This window comes from Nipponia nippon, unplaced genomic scaffold (assembly GCF_047370975.1).
Source record: "Nipponia nippon isolate SJK-2023a ecotype South Korea unplaced genomic scaffold, ASM4737097v1 scaffold_6, whole genome shotgun sequence".
Taxonomy (NCBI): Eukaryota; Metazoa; Chordata; class Aves; order Pelecaniformes; family Threskiornithidae; genus Nipponia; species Nipponia nippon.
Window position 1 is genome coordinate 59,617,771 of NW_028262380.1, and position 22,288 is coordinate 59,640,058.

The following is a 22,288-nucleotide window of genomic DNA, read 5'->3' on the forward strand; positions in this document are numbered from 1 at the left end:
ATCAATACAGGGCTAAAATAGCATCGCTATAAAAGTTCAGTAGCCTAGTTTAAAGAACTAAAATAAGTCAGATAATGGTTACTTTTGCAAGGCAAGTAGAAGCAAAGCCTGCTTCTGTCAATCAGTATGAAAATGTAATTTAATTCAGTGCAACAGAAATCAATTTTTCTCCTAGGATCTGAGATAACTAAATATCACACAGTCAGCTTAATTACTTTCTGATATTTGTACAACTTCACCTTTAAACTCTGGAAAAAGCATAGTTCATATGTTTGTTCTTTATAATTCCTTTCTGGTCTGCTTAGAAGGAGGAGGCTGACAAAGCTTCACAGTGGCAATAAAATCTTACTCCAATTCGGACTTTCATTTGGCAACCAGGAGACAGAATCAATGCTCCATCAGATCCCTCAGGCCATCTCATTAGTATCACTAAAGCAAGCTCAACAAAAGGAAGAACACAAACCCAGAGGTCCTTAAACCTTTGAAAAAAACCCAACCCCTTTTCTCATCAGTTGCCATCCCTACAGAAGTAGCAGCTTGTAAACTGCACAAGACTTTCATTCAAACATCATCTTCTGCGCCCCAAAAATATGTAGCCGTCCAAGCCTTTTTCAGCATCATCTTGCAGTCCAGGGGCACCCAGGTCCCCAGGTTTGGGCTAGGAGCTCTCACAAAGCAACCCAAGACTCTCTGCTGCAAACAAACTAAGGGCCCTGTGCCTTTGTGTTGCCCTGCCCCATGCGTTGCCCAGCTGCAGTTTCAGGGCTCTCACACCACACATGGCCCTGCAAGGAGCATTAAGTCACCAACAGCAGAACAAGTTGTAGTACCTGTGGCACGGGCAGAGCCCCTGCCCCAAGGGGCGCGCAGCCAGCCTGACCAGTCACTAGCACAGGGCACTTGCCCTGGGGGTAGGAGGCCAGCAGCGGGGAGCTCCACAACAGGGCTGCTCCACTGAGGAGGACAGACCAGGATGCGCAGGTTACCATGACACGAGCAGGTTTCCCAATTGCGGTGGGAAAACCTCTGCCGTAGCAGAGTTCAGGGGACGGGGCAGCTCTGTGGGGTGCAGAGCATCCCCTGTCTCTGTAGCGGTTCATCAGCATCTGCTTCCTAAACAGGTCTTCGCTAAGCAGGGCTAGGCTCTTAGGCCCCACTTAGCCCCCACGCTGCTGCAAAAATGCCCAAAAAAACAGTTTCTTGCTCTGAAAATAGGCCTGTACCTATTTCGAGTGCTGCCTGAGTGAAGGGCATCATAACCATGCCCATAGTTGCAGGGCATTTCACCAGCTGTGCTTCCCCTGCAGCGATTCTTCTTCCCTGGGGTGGCAAAGGAGACCTCTGTGGTGTGGAGAAAGTCACTTAGGGTTTTGCATCTCCCTCCAGATTAAAGGTTATTGTATTTGGGACGGGGGTATTTTGGAGGTGCTTCCTTGCTGGCCATTTCCCTCATAACAGTTTTATTAATAAATGTGTGTGTTGACAGATGCCCGGCTGCGTGTGCTGGGGGATTATCACGAGCCCTCCGGCACAGCCCTCCGCATGCTGCCTGCGTCTGGCAGGGCTGCAGCTGGGTGATGGAGGAAGAGAAGTCTGGTTTGTCTCTAGATAGAACAAGGTGGCAAGCTGCTGGGCCACCTGGCAGGCATTTGTTAATGCAAGTGCCAAGATAGTGTGAGTCCTACCACCCTTTTCCACAGCTCCCAAATTGTCTTCATGCATTTACTGGCTGCTCGGGTCACTCAGCCGCTGCTCATCGGTACCACCCATTTGCCAGCGCTATTTATACCACGGCTCTAGGGTTTCAGAGGGGTTGGAAACCGAGCGCCACGGTGCAGCAGCGACAGGGATGCTTACGGAGCCCCAGAAAGGAGAGTTAGGGTTAGGGAGGCAGTCGGAGCCAGCGAGTGCCCAGTGAACGCATCCGAAGCAGCCCTCGAGCTCCCAGGCCTCGCTGGGGAGGCGCCCGCGAGCCAAGCCCCGGGCAGAGCAAGGGCTGGGCGCTGGGGCCGCCGGGACGGCAGGATGAAAAGGGAGGTTTTGTCAGCGCTGCACAGAGCGCAGTTTCATCCCCGCTGACCCCGGCGGACAAAGAACAAAAGGCAGCAGATGCCAGGGAGCAGGCTTTAGCTGCCCATGGGGCCTTCCCATTATGGCTGGCATGGCTGAGTAACGCTCAAAAAACCCACGAGGCAAACAGTGATAGGGGCTGTTTATCTTTTTATTATAAATTTAGTATGAATGACCAATGGAAAAGTGACAATGGAGTACCAAGAACATTTTATCAAAATTTTAGCAGCATTTAAACAGTAATAGATTCCCACCCTCCTCTAGGCACCCCTTGCCCTTTGCCTCCCACCCACGAAACAGTAACCTTCACCCAAATGTGCTTTCCAAAGCTGTGCAGGGGATGTAGCTAGCCATTTCCCCCTGAGCTGCCATGAAAAAATCTCGTCCCAAATGCTGGTCACCACGCAACCTCCCACCACGCAGGACCAGGTTCCCGCCGCCTCCTCGCAGGCGGCAGCACGGCGGGAGGCTGGCGGGCTGTGGCATGGGATGGGACTCAGCCGGGGGGACCCAGCATCTGCTCACATGCTCGCCGTGCTCCTTGCGCCAGCCCCCGCACAGGTCAGCGCTCCCGCGGGCACCCATACCTTCAACCACAAAACCAGAGCTAAGCCCGTTGCCTACCGGCTGCTGCCCTTCGCTGCTATACGCGGGGGTGCCGTGCACCCCGCGGTCCCGCTCCTGTACCTGAGAGTGTGTGGTTGTGGCTGGATGGACAAAGGGGAGGCTGACGGTCCGCGCTCCTGCTGGAACTGATAGCAGGGCAACCGGGAACTGAGACTTGAAGGGGAAAGGTAGAAGGTGACCAGTGAGATTCTTCAACCCACAAAATGAAGTCGGTCTACTATCAGCTAATATGTGGAGAACCGTGGTCTACCTACTAAGTAACGAGAACTAACTTTTTTGTGTGCCTTTTTTTTTTTTTAAAGTTACATTAAGACATGAATAGTACTATCCCAGCCTCGATGGTGGGAGCTTGGTGAAAACGATGTTGAATTAGAGGTGGGGAAACACACCACATGCCCACACGTGTAGACAAGAACATAGTATCAGCAAGCTATTCCCCTGCTTCTTTGGTACTTCCTAAACTTTCTTATCCAAAATATATAAAGGAAATGCACCATTTAAAAGTTACTGTTTGTAAGTATTTACACAGCCATAACCATCACGCTATGACACACAAAGATCAATATGATATGAACAAAGTTATTTTATGAAAAGCACTTCTGCACATTTTATTTTGTTCCAGTATCTTAATAGCTTTAAAAAAATTCATGTGTTATGCAGTCCTGTACCTCGCTTCTTCTTATAACAAATGGACAAGATACATCTCCTAATCCATACTCTTCTTCAAAAGATTAAAAAATTGCCACCAAAATGATACACTATGTACAAATTTTACTAAATATTAAATTCTAGGCAATTATTTTCACCCCACTGATAATATAACTTAGGTATTGTTACCTACTATATGCATATATATTTCTTTAATATATAAGAAATGGCACCACATCACCATGTCACCAATATGACACATTGTTATGTACAGTAGATAAGAAGTTAGATATGGAAGATGGATCCTCTCCGACTGGTTCTTTCACGGGAACGCTTCTCCCCTCGGTAGTAGCTTGGCCGTTTCCCCTTTTCCCAGCGGAGGAGGCTCTTCAGATGTAAGGCAGGATCCCGTACATCAGCAGCGCCATCACCCCGGCGCTGAACAAGCCGGCCACCGGCACAGTCACAAACCACGCCAGGAAGATGTTGCGGAAAAGGCGCCAGTCAACGGCTTTCTTGGAGCGGATCCAGCCGACGGCCACCACGGAGCCGACCTTGGGAGTGCGGGGAAAGAGAGACGAGACAAGATGTGAGGGGTAGGTCCGAGCGCCCGTAACATGCCCACGGCCACACCAATGCCAGTCAGCTGATACCAAGCGATGCTCTGAGATAAAGGAGCTCCTGATGATGATGATGGCTCTGTTCTGGTGGGGTAGCAGGAGGGTGACAACTCTAGGGTGCTTTAACCTGTATTTTTCAATGATCTCCTGTTTTTCATGGATCTCAGGGACAGACAAAGGAGAATAAATACACTTGTTGGTTTTTCTCTGCCCTGCTAGCTCCCAGATCAGCCATGAGTGCAACTGAGGGAGCCCTCCACCCATCCAGTGCCTGACTCAGTCCGTAGGGGAGAGGGCAAGTGTCCACCGGGTCTGGCCAGACTGTGGTCTAAATCATGAAAACACCGGGAAAGTTGTTTTTAAGCCGCTGCTGGAGAGTGTGGCGTGGTCAGAATAGCTACTATGGTTCCCGTCCCACCTGCCTGTCCTCTTGCTGGTTTGGGATGTCCTCCTGCCTGTTCACCCAGCAGCCGCTGAACCTCTGCACCTTAGAGCCTGGCGTATGGAGCTGACTCCAAACGGCGCCTATATATTGCAGTACTGTGGGCTATAAACAGGACAGCAATGGCAATGTAAGCAGCTGAGCCCACCCTGTAACAGCGATGGTAACTTGGCAGGGGGCAGACAGACAGAGCAAGGTTAGACCCAGTACAGCTGCCCGACATCAAACTCATCGGTCTGAGCCCTCCGAGGAAGACCAGCCAGCCAAGCAAAGCATCCAGAGCTAAAATCCTCCCTGCAGACAGAGACATCAGCCTGATGCCATGGGGCATGCAAACTGCACAGACATCAAGAGGTCTGGCTTCAGGTGGGGAACGGATAAACGACCAAAATGTCAGTGGTTTTGAAGACAATGCGCACCATGGCATGGACAAAGCTACAACCTTTTCTTCCTTCAAATGTATTTTCAGTTAATAAGCTTGGGTATAAACCCAGCATATTATTTTTTAAGAAAGAACTGGACTGAGAAAAACATTTCTGGTGAAAAATGATGCAAAAACTTCAGAAACGCTGCGTTTTCTTTCTGCCCTGGAAGTGGCCCTCCATGCCGGTAACAAAAATGTGTAAATCAGTGCAAGTCTATTCAAAGCACATGGTAAAGCAGCAAGAAATGTGGAAGGAATATCCTGTTTTGAAGGAAAGGAAACTCCAAGACACAGCGGAGCTTGTGCTCCCTAAAATGCCATCCCTACCTCCTCTTCCCTGCTTGTTTTCTTAATGGGAATATCAGTCCCTGCCTATGAATTAGAAGACGGGCTGCTCCCCATGTGCGGAGCCAGGAAAATGATAAATGCTGGGAGGACAGGGGAGCAGGGAGAGATAGGATGGGGACATCGAATCCAAGTCTTTTGTTAACACCTATTTAACTTCTAACTACTGCTTAACATTTCTTTTTGGAGAAAAGAGTTATTTGTGGAAGACCCTGTAACTCTAGGGAAATAAGACTCTCAAAAATGCCTGCGACAGAGCAAGGGAAAACTAAACTTGATATTCTAGGACTGAAAAGGCCTCGGTCTAAAGCTTGATCCAATGAGGAAATCTGTTAGATAATATTTAGTCTGAATACCCCTTGAGTGGACAATATGCTATTCTGTATTTAGGAGGTGTAAGTGTATTTAGGAGGTGCCCAGCTAAGAGGAACCCCACACTTCTGACTATATCAAAGCATTAACCCGAGGAAACAGCATTTGGTTTTTCAGCAGCTCAGCTGTTAGGCTCTGCTTTACATTTTGCACGTCCTTAGCATCCATCTGTCATGCTTGCAACAAGAAGCATTGCTTATTGAGCGAGCTTGCAGTCTACGTACAATAATCTCGGAGTCTTTCCTGAAATTTAGAAGGTATCAGCAATGATGGCATTGGTAATCTGTTTTAAGCGTTATTAAAGTTTAGTTTATTAATAGTGATTTTGATGGATTAGAGGTTAGGAGAGTAGCTAAAACTCGGATGTAGGGACACTACACCATCTGCAGAATTTCAGATGATATCTACTTTGAGATTGGTTTGAAACCAGTGCAGTTTGCCTTCAGTATGCTCTGCTTAAAGCATTACAGAAATGCTTCTGGCTCCCTTGCTCCTGTGCGATGGCGTATCAGAATAACACACAGAACATGATAAATCCATCATAGCAACACACAGAATATTGTTCAAAACCCCAAAATCGTAATAGCAACCTGGAGCTGACAGTATGACCTCAGCAAAGTTGCTTTTGCACAGAAAAAGCATTTAACACCTGCACTCTAATTTTATCCGTATGTGAACACATTCAATCTGTTACAGCTGAGAAATGCCTGTCTATTTCTACATCTCGTATCTTAGAATAAATAACAGGCACCCTAAGGTTCAGTATGATCATATGCCTACCTGGGCAGCAGACAGGCGAGGTATGCATTCACCCCACACTGGCTTTTCAGTGCTAAACCCCAAGTCAGGTTGAACGGGTGCAGGCAGAGCAATGTGGCCACCATATTCAGACTCGCAAATTCCTCTGGAGGCTCAAAAGTTTAGGTCTTTCCCTCAGGCCCTCTTGACCTGGGAGGCTTTCAGAGGGGCCCTCCTCTCCCCTTTGACTTGCGGCAAGGATGAAGGCTCTCAGCAGGCACCGAGCGTGGAGAAGCTGCTGGGCTGTAGATTGAGGACAGGCATATCGGGCGGTGGCTACCTCATGTAGACCAAAGCCTCTGATTCAGGGCCGAATGCAACTTCTGATCTGAGAGGGCTTGACGAATCTTTCTCAGAAGCTAATGCTTTCCTTCCTGCTACCAATCTCCAGTTTGCCACCACATCTGCTCCAAGACCTGAAAACTGCTGCTCAGAGCTTTCCTTCATACTTGGTCTCCATTCTTCATTATAGTCTATTGTTTCACCTCGAAAAAGTCTCCCTCCGCCTAAGGTGTCTCACGCTGCTCCTTCTTTGCCATCAGGTTTATCTAGTTGCTGCACGTTCAGCTGACTGACACCCCTTCAGTAGGGCTCCCACTTTAGCAAATGCTATTTTGCTGTGGAGCGAATGCTGGGGAAAAGAATAATTCCCACTCCCTGATGCTAGAGGCTTAGGACTAGGCTTACCTTGAACCCATTTTCTTTTCGATTTCTAGGGCAAAATAATTTTTCTGTTGATTTTTAAGAAGGCATTTCTGTCTCAATGGCTGACAGCACTTTCAGAGAGGCATTTTCCCATGGAGTAAATGATATATAATAGTTCTTTTATTCCTTCACCGGGCCCTCGAAGAAAGCAGGGAATACATCTGTTACAAGTGTTTGCTTTATCTTGTGTTGATCACTTAGGCTCTTTCAGCTCAGGGTCCCATTTTGTTGAAACACAGAATCAGTTATAATAATGTGACATCCTGGAACAGTCTAATCCTACTGCAAAGTGGATCTTCCCATTAAGAATGATCCGTCTAATGAGATACAGCAAACTACAGGGAGCAGACACAAACTAACCACATTAACTGCTTTTATGGAAGTATTTTTTAAAAAGAATTATTTTGCTCTGCAGTTAGAAAAGACCAAGCTTTTAACTGCATTGAGTCAATGAATACCTCCTAATGCCACCCTCTCATTAGCTTATGGCTTCCAAGACATTCTCTTTTTAAATTCAGACTATTTGTCTGCACCAAAGTGTATTTATTTTCTCTTTTACAACGGTTGGCTAGAAGTGCTTCGGGCACGCAACTGGGATAATCAAAGCTGTATTATTCTCCCTGGCAAATTCTTCATCACGCATTTGATATACCAGTCAGCTTAAAGGGAGGTGGTTTCAGGCTAGCATTTTTAGAAGTGGATCACGTTGTTATTATTTTTCCCCTCCCTGCTTGATTCAGAGGAACTAGTGTTTGGCCAATGCCAGGAAATCTGAACAGCCTTTCAGAGCAGCTCAGTCTTGGCTGCTTCTCAAAGAGCTCTACAGCAGAAGAAAGAAATGATTTTGCAATAGAGGAAGGCCTCCTGAAGAAATGGTTTTCACTAGAAAAAGGCCGATTGAACCAACTTGGGGCGTTTTGCAGGATGTGTGGATTTCATTGACTCTTTCACTGGAAACCAGGTCAATGTCACAGGCAAGGATGGCCGGCTTCTTGCCAGCCCGCCTGCCACGCCACGGAGCACTCAGCCCCAAAAACCTGCCTGCCCCAGCCTCAGCCACAGCTGGAAGGGCTCCAAGGTCCCCAGGGTGCAGTAGCGAATCCTACAGGATCTGGCTCTTGTAGGGCGGGGTGGTATGTCCTGAAGCAGAGGGGCTTTGCCGCTCTGGGGTCTCTGATTTCAGAGGGGCTTCCCCACACCCTGCCAGGGGGTGAGGGACACAGACAGCTCTGCCTGTCCAAGAGCTTGGGAGCCCATGGGGAAGCAAAGGAAAGAAAGATGGGATATTTGACTTGGGAATTTCCTGGGGAACAAAATTCCAAATTCTCACTCTATTCTTCCAGCAGTGTAAGTGTCCACATGCTCCCTGTTGCCTACAAGCAATAGAAATGTCTTCTCACACAGTGTATCATACGACACAATTAAATTCTGCTCATTACCCAGCCTATATCTATACTTCAAACTGGTCTTTTTTTTTTAAAAAAAAAAAAGCCAACAATCCTGTTCAAATAACTAATTACAAGGGCCGTATTCTGTGTTATAATGCACAAAAGTGAGGACAAGTTGGTTTAAAAGAAGAGAGACATTAAAATATTAGCTTAATGATGTAGCAGTGGTTTTCATACAGGTGGCTCTAAAATACATGTAACCAGTATCACACAAACTACGAGTCTACATTATTTTAATATGTCTATATTAGTTCAATGCGATCATGTAAGGGTGAGAGATGTTCCAGACTTTTGTGCAGTTACTTATAGCTCTGGCTTTAAAAGCGGTCCTCGTCATTTTGCGATCGCTGTCTGCACGGCGCATCGCATAGTGAAGGCAATCTGCAACCATTGCTATCTCTCGTATTTTGTTATGGTTTGTCCTAGTGATGTGATTTACTGATGCGATCACTGCAAACTCCAATACCTTGCAATGGGTGGAGCTTATTGGAATACCCACATTTGAGGCTACAAGTACCGTTAGCGCACACATTACTTCAATGCAAAATCCACTGTGAAGAAATAAAAAAAAGACAGATGGAAAACCTGTAGTAAAAGAGTTATATGCAGGAAATCCCATGCCATGCACTTATCAAGAAAGTGAAGTATAAATGATGAGTGGTGCGCAGCCTCTGAACAAGGGAGAAATGCTACCCAGCCAGGTTCAAATGGCACCATCGGAGGAAGCCGAGGTCAAACCGAGGTAAAATTGAGGTCAAGTTTTTGTAAGTGCTTTTTTCCTTTAACCACAGCTATGGAGTTCACGCTGTGCCCGACTGCAGCGACTTTACTGTGAGAACTCCAACGCATTTTTTTGGGAGCCTGATTGTCTTCCAACGTCACTGGCACGACTGAGACGTGCTGACGCACCTCTGCCTAACCGTCCTCCGTGAGCACCTGTTTTCCCCTCGCCGTGCCATTATCCACTGGCTCGAGCGGCACAATTTTAAGATGGATAGTCCAGGCTGCCTTGACTGCAGTCACTGGGCAAAGGCATACCTTGCAGTGTGTAGTACTGACAGGAAGTCCAACATTGGAAGCTACCACAACTGTGAACGCCGAAGCCAACTCAATAGTGAATCCACTGCGGGAAGCATAAGAAAACACTTCACAATCACTCTTTGCATCAGCTCGGACTGATACTGTGCAGCGTGCCAAAGTCTTACCCGTTTCTTCTTTTGACTGTTTTATCTCCGACTGATTTTTGTCATCAGAATAAGTTAAGCGAACAAGGAAGGGCTGAATAATGGGAAGGGCACAGGCTAGTCATCTGTAGTAACCCGGCTGCACGGCTCATTGCATCAGGGACTTCTGCTACTCTACGCGGCGGTGAATCATGCCTAATTAGTAATTCGGTTAAGCACCAGCAGAGGTCGAGTATGCCTTAAGGACGAAAATTACTGTAATAAATACATATGGTTTTAATAGTCTGAAGCGCACTGGGAAAGCCACTGTAATCTTGCCATTTCCAAATGCACCTTCTGCCACGTTAATTAGGTCATCAGCAGAAGACTCTGTTCACGTAGACCTCTACGCCTCAAACGCATTCAGTATTAGTTTACAGGGTTAGCTCTTTTTCCTTTCTCTCTTTCTCTCTTTTTTTCTCTCCTTTTCCTCATTTTTTTTCTTACATTTTTTAGAAAGACGGAGAAGTTGAAGCCAGGTTATCATCAAAATCAAAGCACAGCAAATCCAGCAAACTGCATTACAAACAAAATACTGGAGCAGCGATTTCTCAGATTGGTTCACGCACACAGTTCACACAACCGTAATGACAACTGTGCACTTACCTTGATGGTGTGATTGGAGTGAGGTCTTTACCCATGGTCTGGATAACTCTTCTACCCCAGACCCAGAGACCCACACAGATCCCAACACCTCCATAAAACAGCAGCCAGACGGGAGTCGACGCTTCTTGCATTACACCACCTTGCTCGTAGATAAGCCAGAGCGCGACGAGGGGACCAATTGCATTGCTGGAGAAACAGAAAGACATCACCTGAGTTATAAAAATGCAGATAATTGCCTTGAAAGAAGTCTCTTATTTTCTGCGTGATTTTTCTTCGTTGTGTGTGCAGCACTGCTCTGAATTGACCCTACAGGCAACACCCTTTCTCGCTTGGAAAGGCTGCAGCAGGGGACTCTTTTATCATGTTGCTTTTTCAGTTGTCACTTCATCTTTGGTAACTATAGCGAATGCCAAAAGGAATTTCTCTTTTACAAATCGTTTCCTGAAATGTCAGAGTGGGTAATACCTCATTATGTCTGTTCTGGGACAAAAACCAGTATTTTCAGTAGTGCACTGAAATTATCTCAAAATTTACCAATTCAAGAGCTCTGCATCTTTAAAATTCAAGTATTAAATTAGCTCTTTTTGTCAAAGAGAGAAATTAATGAACAAAATTACCATTGCAGACATGAAGATACAAATATAATCTAGTCCGGCAACCTGTAACGTTTGGAGATATGATCAGAATGCAGCCGGGAAGGTGACTTAGTCCTCTTCAAACGCGTTGTAGAGCTAGTTGGACTGGATCAGAGAGGACTCCTTGGTGACACAGAGCTGGCGTAAGCCCTTTTTGCTACCCTGCTGCTGCTATCTAGAAAAACACTGAAAGTCAGCAACACTGAAGTCCCCACTCCTAATGCAGGTCACCCAATATTGGTGGTTGGAGTCTCCAGCGCCCGGAGTGAGACTTCTCACTCTGTTTATTCTAAAAAAGCATCAACTTTCTAGACATAAGAGTTAGAAGAAAAACTTGAAAGCTGGTATCCAGTTACTTTAGAGGCTTAAATACTAAAAAGCAGATAAGAACTTTGACATCCCTTTTTTTGCAGCTCTTTTGCTAAAGTGAGTAGCTGCTTGCCCTGCTGAGCAGCATTTATCCACAACCAAAAAAGCATAAGAAGCGAGGCGGCACTGGACTTATATCTAAATAATCACGAGAAGAGCAGAGCAAACGTGTCCAATGTCATTCAAAAAGTCTGAAAACCAAGAGGAAGCTGCCCTCTTTGTAAACCGATAAGGAGAGCGGGTCGCGGCGAGCGCCGCAGGCAGGACTGAGAGCTACGCTCTCCCTGCAGCCAGGACCGGCTAAATTTAGTTCCTGGACTCACTCCAAAGCACACAGATGGAGTAAGGGCCAGTTTTAAGCCAAATGTTGTGCAAACCAAGCCACCGTAACCAACAGTTAATCGTTTACTTGAATCCCATCTTTACCAGATACAAGGGGCTAGGGGCTGAGCGCTCATCGCCAAGGGACGAGGGTCCTCAGCATTGCAAAGCTTGGTGCATCTAAGCAACACCAGACCCTCCTTCTTTCTTCTGGTCCCTGAGAAATCAAGCTCTGAACCCTGAGAAGCAGTCCTGGAGCAAAGTAACTAGGAAGGAATTTTCCCTTGTAAACACACACAACATCATTCAAGCTGCAAGGCAAACTAAAATACTTAAAAATGCTCTTTTATATGAAAAGGAATGAATAATTCTTATGGATTTTGAGAAAGATGCTGGAAATAAATTAGTGAGCTACTATGTGTAATAAAATTCAGTGGGTTTGAAGACATTGGGTAGTATGATGAAGAACTAAATACACTTTAAATGCAGAGTGATTTCCACTAGCAAAAATACTTTAAAATTCTGGCCTGATACTGTGCCTGAGTATGCATTTGATTTGTTGAGTTTTTGCGTGAGTGGAAGGACGGTATGTGAAAAGTCCTTAGTGCCTAAATGCAAGAATTATTTTACCTTCAAGGAAGATGAGATTCTTGATCAAAGCATTTATAGTATTTTTAAGTCGACCTGCAACTTCTTTGCCAGTGTTTTCAGGTGTGGATTAAGTTACTTGCACATTTAAATGCCTTATTGTGCACAGAAAAAGAAAGGTAATTCACTGTACCTTCAACTGATGGATGCGGAAAGATGGATAAAGGCAACTAAAACATTGATCAGATGAATAAAGGGAAAACTGATCATCCCTTCTTATAGTGCTGTATGACATGGGGACAACCTCCCTGTTGAAAATAACAGGTACATTTGGAGCGAGCCCAGGCATCGATTCCTGACTGTTCTGGCGAGATTATGGATGGATATTTGTCAGTCCTAATGTAAATGGGAAGACAGAAAAGGCTTCAAAAACTACAGCAGCAAACTGTGCTCTTTTGTACCAAAATCCAGTTTTAATTATTTGCAAATGCTACATCTCTGTGAATCAACTAAGCTTAATCCTGGAAGAAAAGGTTATTTTCTTATTTGTGGCAACGGAAGGCAAGGCAAAACTCTGCTGACTTATGCTCAGCCTTGAAGGATCCGAGTGGCTGATGCTGCCCAACAGATCAGAAGAGATGACACTGATGCCCACAGAGGCAGCACTTCTGATACCTCCCCTGTAGGAAAAGAAAGCAGAGGAGCACTGGATCCATATATGCTTGGAAAGGCAAAAAGGTAATTAAATGCATTTTCATTTGTGGGTATCTGCACCACTGGTTATCTATACCAAAGAGACATTTCTCCTCTCCCTGTAAATCACGTTCAATGTGACTTAAATGTTCAGCTCCTAGGGACAACGGCATCTCCCAGCCTGAATACCTGCAAGTGGCTACCAACAGCCAGCAAACCGGCAGTGGTGCACAGCTGGTGGCTCTGATCTATCACCGTCATGGGTCTTCAGAGGGCTCCTTTGGCTTCTGGATTTGTTCGGTAGGTCCGGTCCCAGGGGCTTGTGGTATCAACGCTTCCTATGCCAACAGAGAACAGCTCTAGAAGAAGCCATTAGGCCTGTCCCACCACAGAACTGCCAAAAGCTCACAATGAACGTGTCTGACTCACGAACTGCAAAGACTAGGATCTTGGTACTGCAGACATCAGCTTCTAGACGTTACCATGAGCATGTGCAATCAACCATCCTTGAGACTAGGAAGAGTTCATCACTAGAAGACAACCAGTCCCAACAGGAGAGTAAGAGAGAAACAACACATCAAAAAAAAAAGGCGTTGTTAGATAAGAGACTTTGCTTTGAGACCTTCTGTGGTTAACAGATGTCTCCTACAGCTGAGTGACTAAGCAGATGAACCACGAGGACGCTGGCTAGACTGGATGTGGCTTTCGCAATGTCTCCCACCAGTTCTATCTCATTTGACTCAAGACATGACTAGCAAGAGAGCAGACCTCAAATCTTCCATGCATTTGGCTAAGACTCATTTCACAAGTCTATTTTCAAGAAGTGATTTTCTCTTACTCTCCCACACAGCTCTTTTACTTGCCTTAACTAACTCTCCTTTTTGCTGGAGCTCCAAGTCTTATTCGTGGTAGTTTAGAGGGAGAAGAAAAAAGCCTGAGATGCTCACCCAGGGGCTCTGAACCCCTATCCGCATCTATCTATACGTAAAACTGCCACTAGGTTCCTATGTAACTGAAGTGCTTTCGAGGATGTTACCGTATTATTTAGCTATTGGGTTTAAAAGCCAAGATAAGCTACTCCTGTCGTGGTATTACTTTAGTTTTGTACACCTAATATGCGTTTTTCCACTGAGCACAAGAGGATGGCCATTACAAGTTAATTTTAGGATGAATTTATAAAACATTATGGCATAAGGAGCCCAACTCCTGAGTCTACCTGTTGTGAAGTGTATTCTCCATGTCCAGTATTTTTCACCATCTCTGCCAGGCTCCGCCGGCCCCGGTTACTCGCAGGGCACAGGACTTTGCAGCAGGGGCGGTGCGTAGGGGATGTCTGCCTTCCCCGGAGGCACGATACAGGATAAAATGCCATCTACAGTAATGCTTGTACTTGCAGACGCGTGTCACGGTGGTTCAGCGAAATGCTGCTGAGTGTTTCTGAAGTGCTGTCTGACCCTCACGATGATTTCGCTAGCTCTCTCAACTAATGTGAATTGGCACAACTTCTCTTTTTCTGCTTGCTTGTGCCAGTTGAGAATCTGTCCCCCACCATTTATAAAGCTGTTGTGAAAGATAGCATTTGACAGTGAATCTGAACTATAAATAGAGTTGGCTTCTCCTCTCCCCTGTGAGACAGATAGTATTACTGACAAAAAAAAAAAAACACATTCAGCTGTCACGAGACAGGCTTAGAAATTACAGTTTCCCATGCACACACATGAGCAGAGATTTTTAGGTACCTCTGGGTCACAAGTCCAGGCCCTTCTCTGGAGGAACACGGACTACAAATTTTCTTTTTTCTATAGTAAAAATTAGTTTTTTTCAGTAATGGAAGGATGCCACCAGCTGAATGCTCTATCACCAAATCCCATCAAACTTGTCATAATATATTATGAACTAGCAACATTGCTGTCACCTCGCTACTTCTTATTTGAGGAGTAGCGAGTTGCTCAAAAAGAAAATCTAATTATATTTGAATGCTATGCTCTGAATAAGCTTTGTGTTATAATCCACAATCTACAGACTACTTGATGACCATGCTTTGATTCTCTGCTACCTCAAAAAGCAGATTGTGTTTTAGCCACTTTTTCTAGTTGAGTGAAAGAAGCTTGACATATACATTATCACTGATTAAAACTGAATGACGAGCAAAATAGCTGTCTGAGAAATCTATATTAGGCTTCCAATATTAAAAATATAATTACAAAATCTCCAGTCATTTGACTATTTCCCAAACCAGGATTTCACAAACGAACTTTCCACTGGGAAAATAAGCGGGATGATATTTTTGGATATGCTGCAGTTACGCCTGGAGACATCACCCAGTTGAGTAAGGGTGCAAGGAAGATACGCCTGTATGTACCAACAGGAAAAAAATGTCCTAATCTCCAGAGATCTCAGATGACTGAGAGAGTTTTATCCTAGTTCCAATAATCGGGCAGTTTTGAAATAGTGCGTATACCATAGCGCAATAAAAGCGTGTCACAGCTGTGCCCCGTGAAGCTTTGAGCGCATTAATGAGTCAGGAAGGCTACGTATCTCTTCCTGCAGCTCATCACGGCGTACTGTAAATGCTGGCCCTGAAACCCCAACTCCCTGGACCCTGGAGGGTTGGGTCCATCCTCCTCCTCACCCACCAGCACCCAGCCTTCCCCCGGCAAGCCCGGTCGGGGACCCTGCTCACAGCATGATGGGGAGGGGCTCCCACGCCCACCGGAACCCCCCGTTTCTTGCTGCTCTTCTCTGGCTTGGCTGCGTGGCACAACAAAGATGCCACGTACCTGCACGATTAGGGACACGAGTGCAGGTTCATATCTACTCAGGACGTGGGCTGCACTTTCAGGACGGACTGCTATTAGAAAGGGAAGAAATCAGATTTCAGGCTGCTCTCAGTAATCGTAATGGACAGATTAGCTTCCTAAATATTCTAAGTGATCTCGACTGCAGCTCTCAGGGAGGAAATAAGAAATACCCATTTTGTAATCCAGCCTTATTATAGCTCCTTTAGACTCCTTATTTAGCCAAGAGACTGAATCCCACTAAGCTCTCTGTGTGCAGTGAGATACTGGCAATGTTCTAGCCCTTCCCTCCTTTAATCCCATTGCATTTACTTTAGGAAGGGGGGAAAAGGTGAGTCCCACTGCTGTTTGTGTGCTCTGACCTCAAACTCCAGTGAAGTCTGTAGGAAGGTGAAAGGAGAAGTTTCCTCTCCCTGTATTTTGGGCAAGCAGGTATTTCCTAGTTTCACTTGCATTGCTTTGCTTAACAACGAATTCCCTATCTGGTAGCAGTTCAGTTTCCCTAAAATCACTGAGCGAATGTGTAGAAATATATAAAAAATACTAAACATTTTTACCGTAGCTCTGAAATAGTTTTAAATCCTGTCTTCAGTAATGTAGCCTATATCGTTTGGGTAATAAGAGAGCCATTCTTTGTCAAGGTTGTGCCATAAATCTATATGGCATTACCTGCAGACTCTAACATGAATGACCCCTTTTTCCTATAATATCCAAGTATGAATATGCAAGGGTAGTCCTGAAGTCCTCCACATGAAATTTAATTAGAGCAGCCACATTCAAATAATTTATGCTGTAGGAACTCAGCAAAACTGAGATCCCTGCACAACCGTGAAACGTCTGCAAGCAGGTTTCTCCTCCCTACAGCACGTACCAGCTAAACCTCGGTACCGCCTGCACCTTGGCACGCACAGACACGGGCGGGCAGCACGGTCTGTGGTCACCCTGTTCAGCTGGAGCATCACGGCTCCTGCCGCTGTCACGGTAATAAACCACCTTCCTCCATGGCTGGAATCCACGAGCCCGGGGTCGATGCCTGCTCACACAAGCCAGGGCACGCAGCTCCTTCTGTCATTCCCGGGGTTCCTCCTGTGACAGCAGAAATGATGGCCTGAGGCGGGGCGGGTAGGAAGGGACCGAAGAGGCTACCAATTTACAGGAGAAGGAATCTGTATGAGGAAAGACTAAACACACGCACAGACAGGTGTGTAGGAGCGCAAGGCTCAGGCTTTTTTCACAGCATAGACAGCAGATTTTAATCAGCAAACCTCACATTGACCTACAGCATCTTTCTGTGGGTCATCCTGCTTTGATTGCAAGAATTCAAGGAATAACGAGCTCTAGAGGTTGCTTGAGTCAACAAAAGCATCTTCCCATGGGCTGCAGGGCTGATGCACCGTTTGCTCACAGCTTTCTCATTCCCAACCCAGCAGCAAAGCAGCCACAGCGACGGTTGTGCTGAGCACAGGAGATAGCTATGGGGGTAGCAGTCCTCTCTAGCCATTTCCAAAACAGCCTGCCCAACTGCCCTCCTTTTTGGGAACTAGTTAATTCGGGTATGCTTCCAGACTTTGAAACGCAGCATAAACCCTACAGCTTCAGTGACTCTCCCGCTACCTGCATATATACAGGTAGGCTGCTGCGGCTGCAGCGCTGAGCTCTGGATCATCATGATGCCTGCTGAACCAACCTATGTTTACAGAAAATAAGCTCAGTCCAACTCAACCATAGATGCGTATAATCCCTGCTGGCCAACAAAGCCCAGCCTCCCGGCCTCTCTGGAAAGCTGGCTCTGAACAAGCATTTAGGAAGCTGGCAGTTCTCCTTGTGTCACGCTCCTGGCCCAGGTCTTTTTTTCCATCCTGCCCTTTTTATTCTCCCGTTGCCCTTGCAATGACGTGCTCCCTTTGTGCTTGGGTGCTGAGCCAGTGGGACCTGCTCACTTGGCGCCACTAATTAAGTTAAACAACAACTTTTTTTCAGCAGTTCTGTCCCAACACATTTAGTCGGGATTTAAAATTCTTTAGATTTCATTCAGCCCATGTGCACGATAGTGTCACAAGGCTTTCGGCCCAGCTCAGTTAGTCCCAGCCCTGGAAGGGCTCCAGCATCCTTGACACAGCGCATATAAGCTCTGTGGCAGGGGGGCAGGAGAGGATGGTCTGAACAAAACAGTCACCCAAATAAGGAGCTACCATGGCTCCCTGTTTCTTTTAATGCACAACTGCCCCGGCCAGGATCCCTGCTGATGTCAGCCTAAACAGGAGCCCTGACTGCCACAAACATCAGCTCCTACAGCAAAGATGGCTGGTATCGTTATCATGCTAAAAAGCATCATCTTGGAAGAAACTGGGGTCTAGCTGCTCTTATTGAGTTAGTTCTGCAGTCAAAGGCAAAACACTGATTTAACTCTTCCAGGTCCAGGGGAAAAGCCTGGACAATGAAACAAGGGAGATTTCCATATGATGTTTTGCCCACTAAAGTGCTATCCAAACTATATGGGGCACTTCTGCTCCATAAAGTGTTTCTGAGCTGCATCATGGTTCAGTCTGTACCCTATGTCTCACGCTTAAATATGCTCTAAAACAGGTCAATCATTTAACTACCTGCAGTTTTTAATTTTTATATTAGCTTTTAATTTTTGTTTCTTTGTTCCTCTTATCTGCTCCTATTCCTTCAAGGAATACCAGCAAACAGCCTGATGGAAAATAACCAGAAAACATGGGACGAGAGTGAGTTCCAGGATGGGGAAGGAAAATGTAGGAGACAAGTCCAAAGAAAAAGATGTGGACAATGGAGGTGCTGCCCTAAATATATGAGTGAGGAGCTTAAAACCAAATGAAGAGGAAAGCGGGATTTTATCAACAGGATTCAAGGCTGAGAAAAAAAAATAGACAAGGAGCTTGACAGCAGCACCTAAAATGAGCAGAAGGAAAGTGAACGAAGGAGGGAGATGAAAAGACAGCAGCCTTTGGTAGAAGATAGATTGCCAAGGCTTGCTTTCTTACAGAAAGCTGTGCTACTAGCTAGGTTCTACTGCATTATCTCTAAAACAACGCAATGCCTTTTGAGCTCTGCAGATCTTCATGTGACATGTGGAGGACCTGGGAGCCCAGTAAGAAGTCCTCTGCTCTGCTAGACAAAGACTGGCAAAATGTCTCTGCTACATAATCCACAGGATAGATACCTGCATTCCTGGAGTGCTTTATCTACTCCACCTTTTTGGCACACAAAGGAGTCTTTAAATTTTATTGCTTAGCTGGAACTCAGTCCAATTGCAAGGATGGATTCCTATCCAATCCTACACCCATGACCATCTTCTTGCATTTCTACCAGCTTTCACAAAACGCAGCTAACTTGTTCTTTAGGTTTGCAATTACATGAATTCAGCTTGAGAAGAGATTTTGGAATAAACAGCATTTAATAAAAATGCATGCTTGCTGGCAAATTTGGTAGGATCACTAACAGAAGTAGAGATCTGCAAAACACTAAAAATATGAATTTTCAGGAAAGGATATTGCCAAGGCAACAAGCCAGTCCAAATGCAGAATTCTGGGGGAATTAGGCTGTATGATGCCACAAAGCATACTGCACAGAGTCTAAACCTTGTCTTTCATCCTGTCCAGCTCCTATCAACACCAAATTTGACTTCTGAACTGACTGCATGCTTACAGATCACTTCTAACAAACTCTGCTACCCTTGCCTCCTACGGAAAAGGCAAGTGATGCTTGCATAAACATGTGAGTCCTCGGGGAGTATATACAGACATCACCTACAGGGAATAAAGAAGCAGGGGCGCCTGCTGTGATAGGCTGTGAACTTTCTGCAATGGTATTTCCCAGGGTACATTACAAGAAATATCAGCAGCGTTTGTCCTTTTTCCTACGTTCCCCTCAGCACTCGCTGCTGGCCACTGGCAGAGCATGGGTACCGGCCTCCGCGCGTCTTTGCTCTTGCCCAGTGCGCTCAGAGCAGAGGTCCTGATCAACAGAAGCCATCCGAGAGGAAAGAAAGTTGCACCGCTGCCCTCAGATCCAGTGGATGAGGGGACCCTGAACTCCTTCCCAGAGCCAGATCCCTGTGGATACAAAGGGAGTAATCACAAGAGCGAGGGCAAGAAGGCTCTTCAGAAAGCCCTATTCTGAATTCCCAGGACACTGGATGGACGGGGAGGGAAGGGACATGTCTGCAAGTGTTTTCGAGATGACCTGTGAGTTAAATCGGGTGGCTGACAAGAGTGAGGAGCAATAACTGTTCTCCTTGCTGAGTGGGGGACAGCATTTGCCCAGATGCCTAAGGAGGACTATGAAAGTTATGAACGCTGCAAAGCCCCACTGCAAATGCTGAAACCGACACCAGCAGGGCACGGCTAACATGGCGAGGGTTCAGTGGGAAGGGGACTCGGTACGGCCCCAGCTACAACCCAAATAAGGAACGCTGCTTCGACAAGCACCTTCTGAGTGGATTTCTCAGGGCACCTTATCACGATATAGGAAAGAGCGTCTACTAAATACCAAGTGGATTGCTCCAGGCCTAGGGAAGAGGCAATCCAGCCAAATCCTAAAGGAAAAATATGCAATGTTCCCAGGGTCAGAGCAAAAACACCCAAACTGCCTTTCAGCCACGTGCCACTGAGATGGTGAGGTGCAATAGGGCCCTGCAGATGAAGCGATGTTATAAGCAGATGAGCAATGTGAGTGCAGAGAGGAAGGTATAAAACGCTCCATCCTGAGCCTACATCTATGTCCTTCAGTCAAAAGTCTTGTACTTTGTAGAACAAAACAGATCCAAGTCTTCGAAGGGAAAGAAGTTGGCAAACGAGTGAGTGAAGAGACGCTGTTTCGCAGGGGTCTGACTAGACGATAGAGGGCAAAGAGGTGCAGATAAACATTTCTGAGACCAACTTTGAGATTTTGTCAGCTGTCTGAGTCAATATGAACATGAGAGAAAGACTCCTGGAGGATGAACCTTTTCCTTTATTCCTGGGAAATTATGTTAATGCCATGGGATTTAAGGACAGAGACACTTAAGCCAAATGACTGAAAGATGAAATCACTGGCTTCTTCCAAACTCAAGGAGCAACTCAACGGTGATAGCAGCTCTGGATAAAACTCCTGCTGGGGAGTACTGCGTACCAGAACTATGCCAGGAGATTGGAAGCTTCTTAAATGAGCGCTAGGAGATGAGCCATAGCCCACGTCCCCTCTCCGCATGGGGCACAGGAACGTGCCCAGGGCTCCTTGGGCATAGCTCCCTTTATTTTGGTAAGAGAACTGGGGCAGCTGGAGAAGTCGTATGTGCAGTTTACGAACTTGTTAGGGCTTGTTAGATTTTCTGGGCTATTTAGTGATACATTGCCTCACACAGTCCTAGACCCCTGGAAAACTCCAAGCAAAAGATTCAGCAAAGGGAAGTCTATAAGGGCTGCAGCAATCACAATGAAGACATTCTTCACACACCTCTTTTCGCAATGTGACAAGAGATGAAACTCATCTAATGACAAAAATAGTCTAAACCTCTCATTTGCTGATGGTCTCCAATCTTGCAGTTAAAATAGGCTGCGAACTCGGTGGGGCTGGGACTGTCCTGTTTGCTTTTACAGCAGTTGGCACGCCAAGGGGGAGTGTCTCAGAGCCTCAAAGCTTGCCAAAATTAAACTTGAATTAAACTAATTATTGCACAATCATTTAGCAGCGAATAAAAAAGATGTTACCATTGAGAAGAAAATAAACCATAGATGGAGCAGCCCAACTCCTGGAATGCACTGGGGACATCAGTGTCACAAGCTTTGCAAAACACAGCCCTGATGATCATTTGCCTGCAGAAATGAATACACTTTCCGACCAGCCAAGCTGGCACACCTTGCTCCAAGCACTTAAACCGTAAAATTGCTGGTTTGTGAGATCTCATCCTCTTACCTGACATCATTACCTCCATGGGCAAAGGATCCAAAGCAGGCTGTTAAGATCTGGAGGAAGTGGAAAAGTAGATGGACCTGAGATGTGTCTTTCTCTTCCTTATCCTCTTCCACGGGATCAACTGGGGGACGGTTAGGATCTGCAAGTTCAGAGGCCAACTTCATTTCCACCCCACCTTCCTCTGCCTCAATCTCCGCCTCAGCCACTGCGTTGCAATAGCTGGAGTAGCTGTCATAGCGAACTCGCTTCTTGGAGTAGGAAACAGTGTCGCCCACTAACTTCTCACTGTCCTCTGGAGTTGACGTATCCGCTGCCTTAAAGGAGGAATGCACGGGCATGCCACAAATAGCAGCTGTGTAACAAGTATAACTGTTGTTGCGTCGTAACAGTTTGTAGTTGTTTTCTTGAGCGGGCCTCTCGTCGGTGGCCCTGTCCAGGTGTATTTTGTGGAGCAAGTCTTTGTATAAACCTGAGTCCTTGTGCACAGTGTGATAAACATGGCCATCACTCCTCATCTGGCCATCGAAGCTGAAGGTGCCATTGGAAACAGGTGATTTCACCGAGGTGTGCGTCATCGAAAACGCCCTTCCTAAATTTTAGAGTTTAAAATTTAGAGTTTTATTTCTATGAAGTGTAATAC

The 22,288-nt window shown here is 46.0% G+C and overlaps 1 protein-coding gene across 7 annotated transcripts in view; it reads right to left on the bottom strand.

The window, feature by feature from the left end:
• Positions 1-2,203: 2,203 nt before the first annotated feature.
• The window catches only part of SLC20A2 (solute carrier family 20 member 2), a 58,496-nt gene continuing 38,411 nt past the window's right edge, over positions 2,204-22,288 (bottom strand). For 3 of the 7 annotated variants that reach the window (XM_087735884.1, XM_087735883.1, XM_087735885.1), the window contains 4 exons: positions 21,649-22,237; positions 10,329-10,514; positions 9,538-9,622; positions 2,204-3,899 (listed from right to left, as the gene is read on the bottom strand). In XM_087735884.1, coding sequence (XP_087592010.1) covers positions 3,735-3,899; positions 9,538-9,622; positions 10,329-10,514; positions 21,649-22,237 — 1,025 coding nt within the window. In that variant the 3' untranslated portion in view covers positions 2,204-3,734. The other 4 variants (XR_015699551.1, XM_087735886.1, XM_087735888.1 and 1 more) reach the window with 4 other exon arrangements.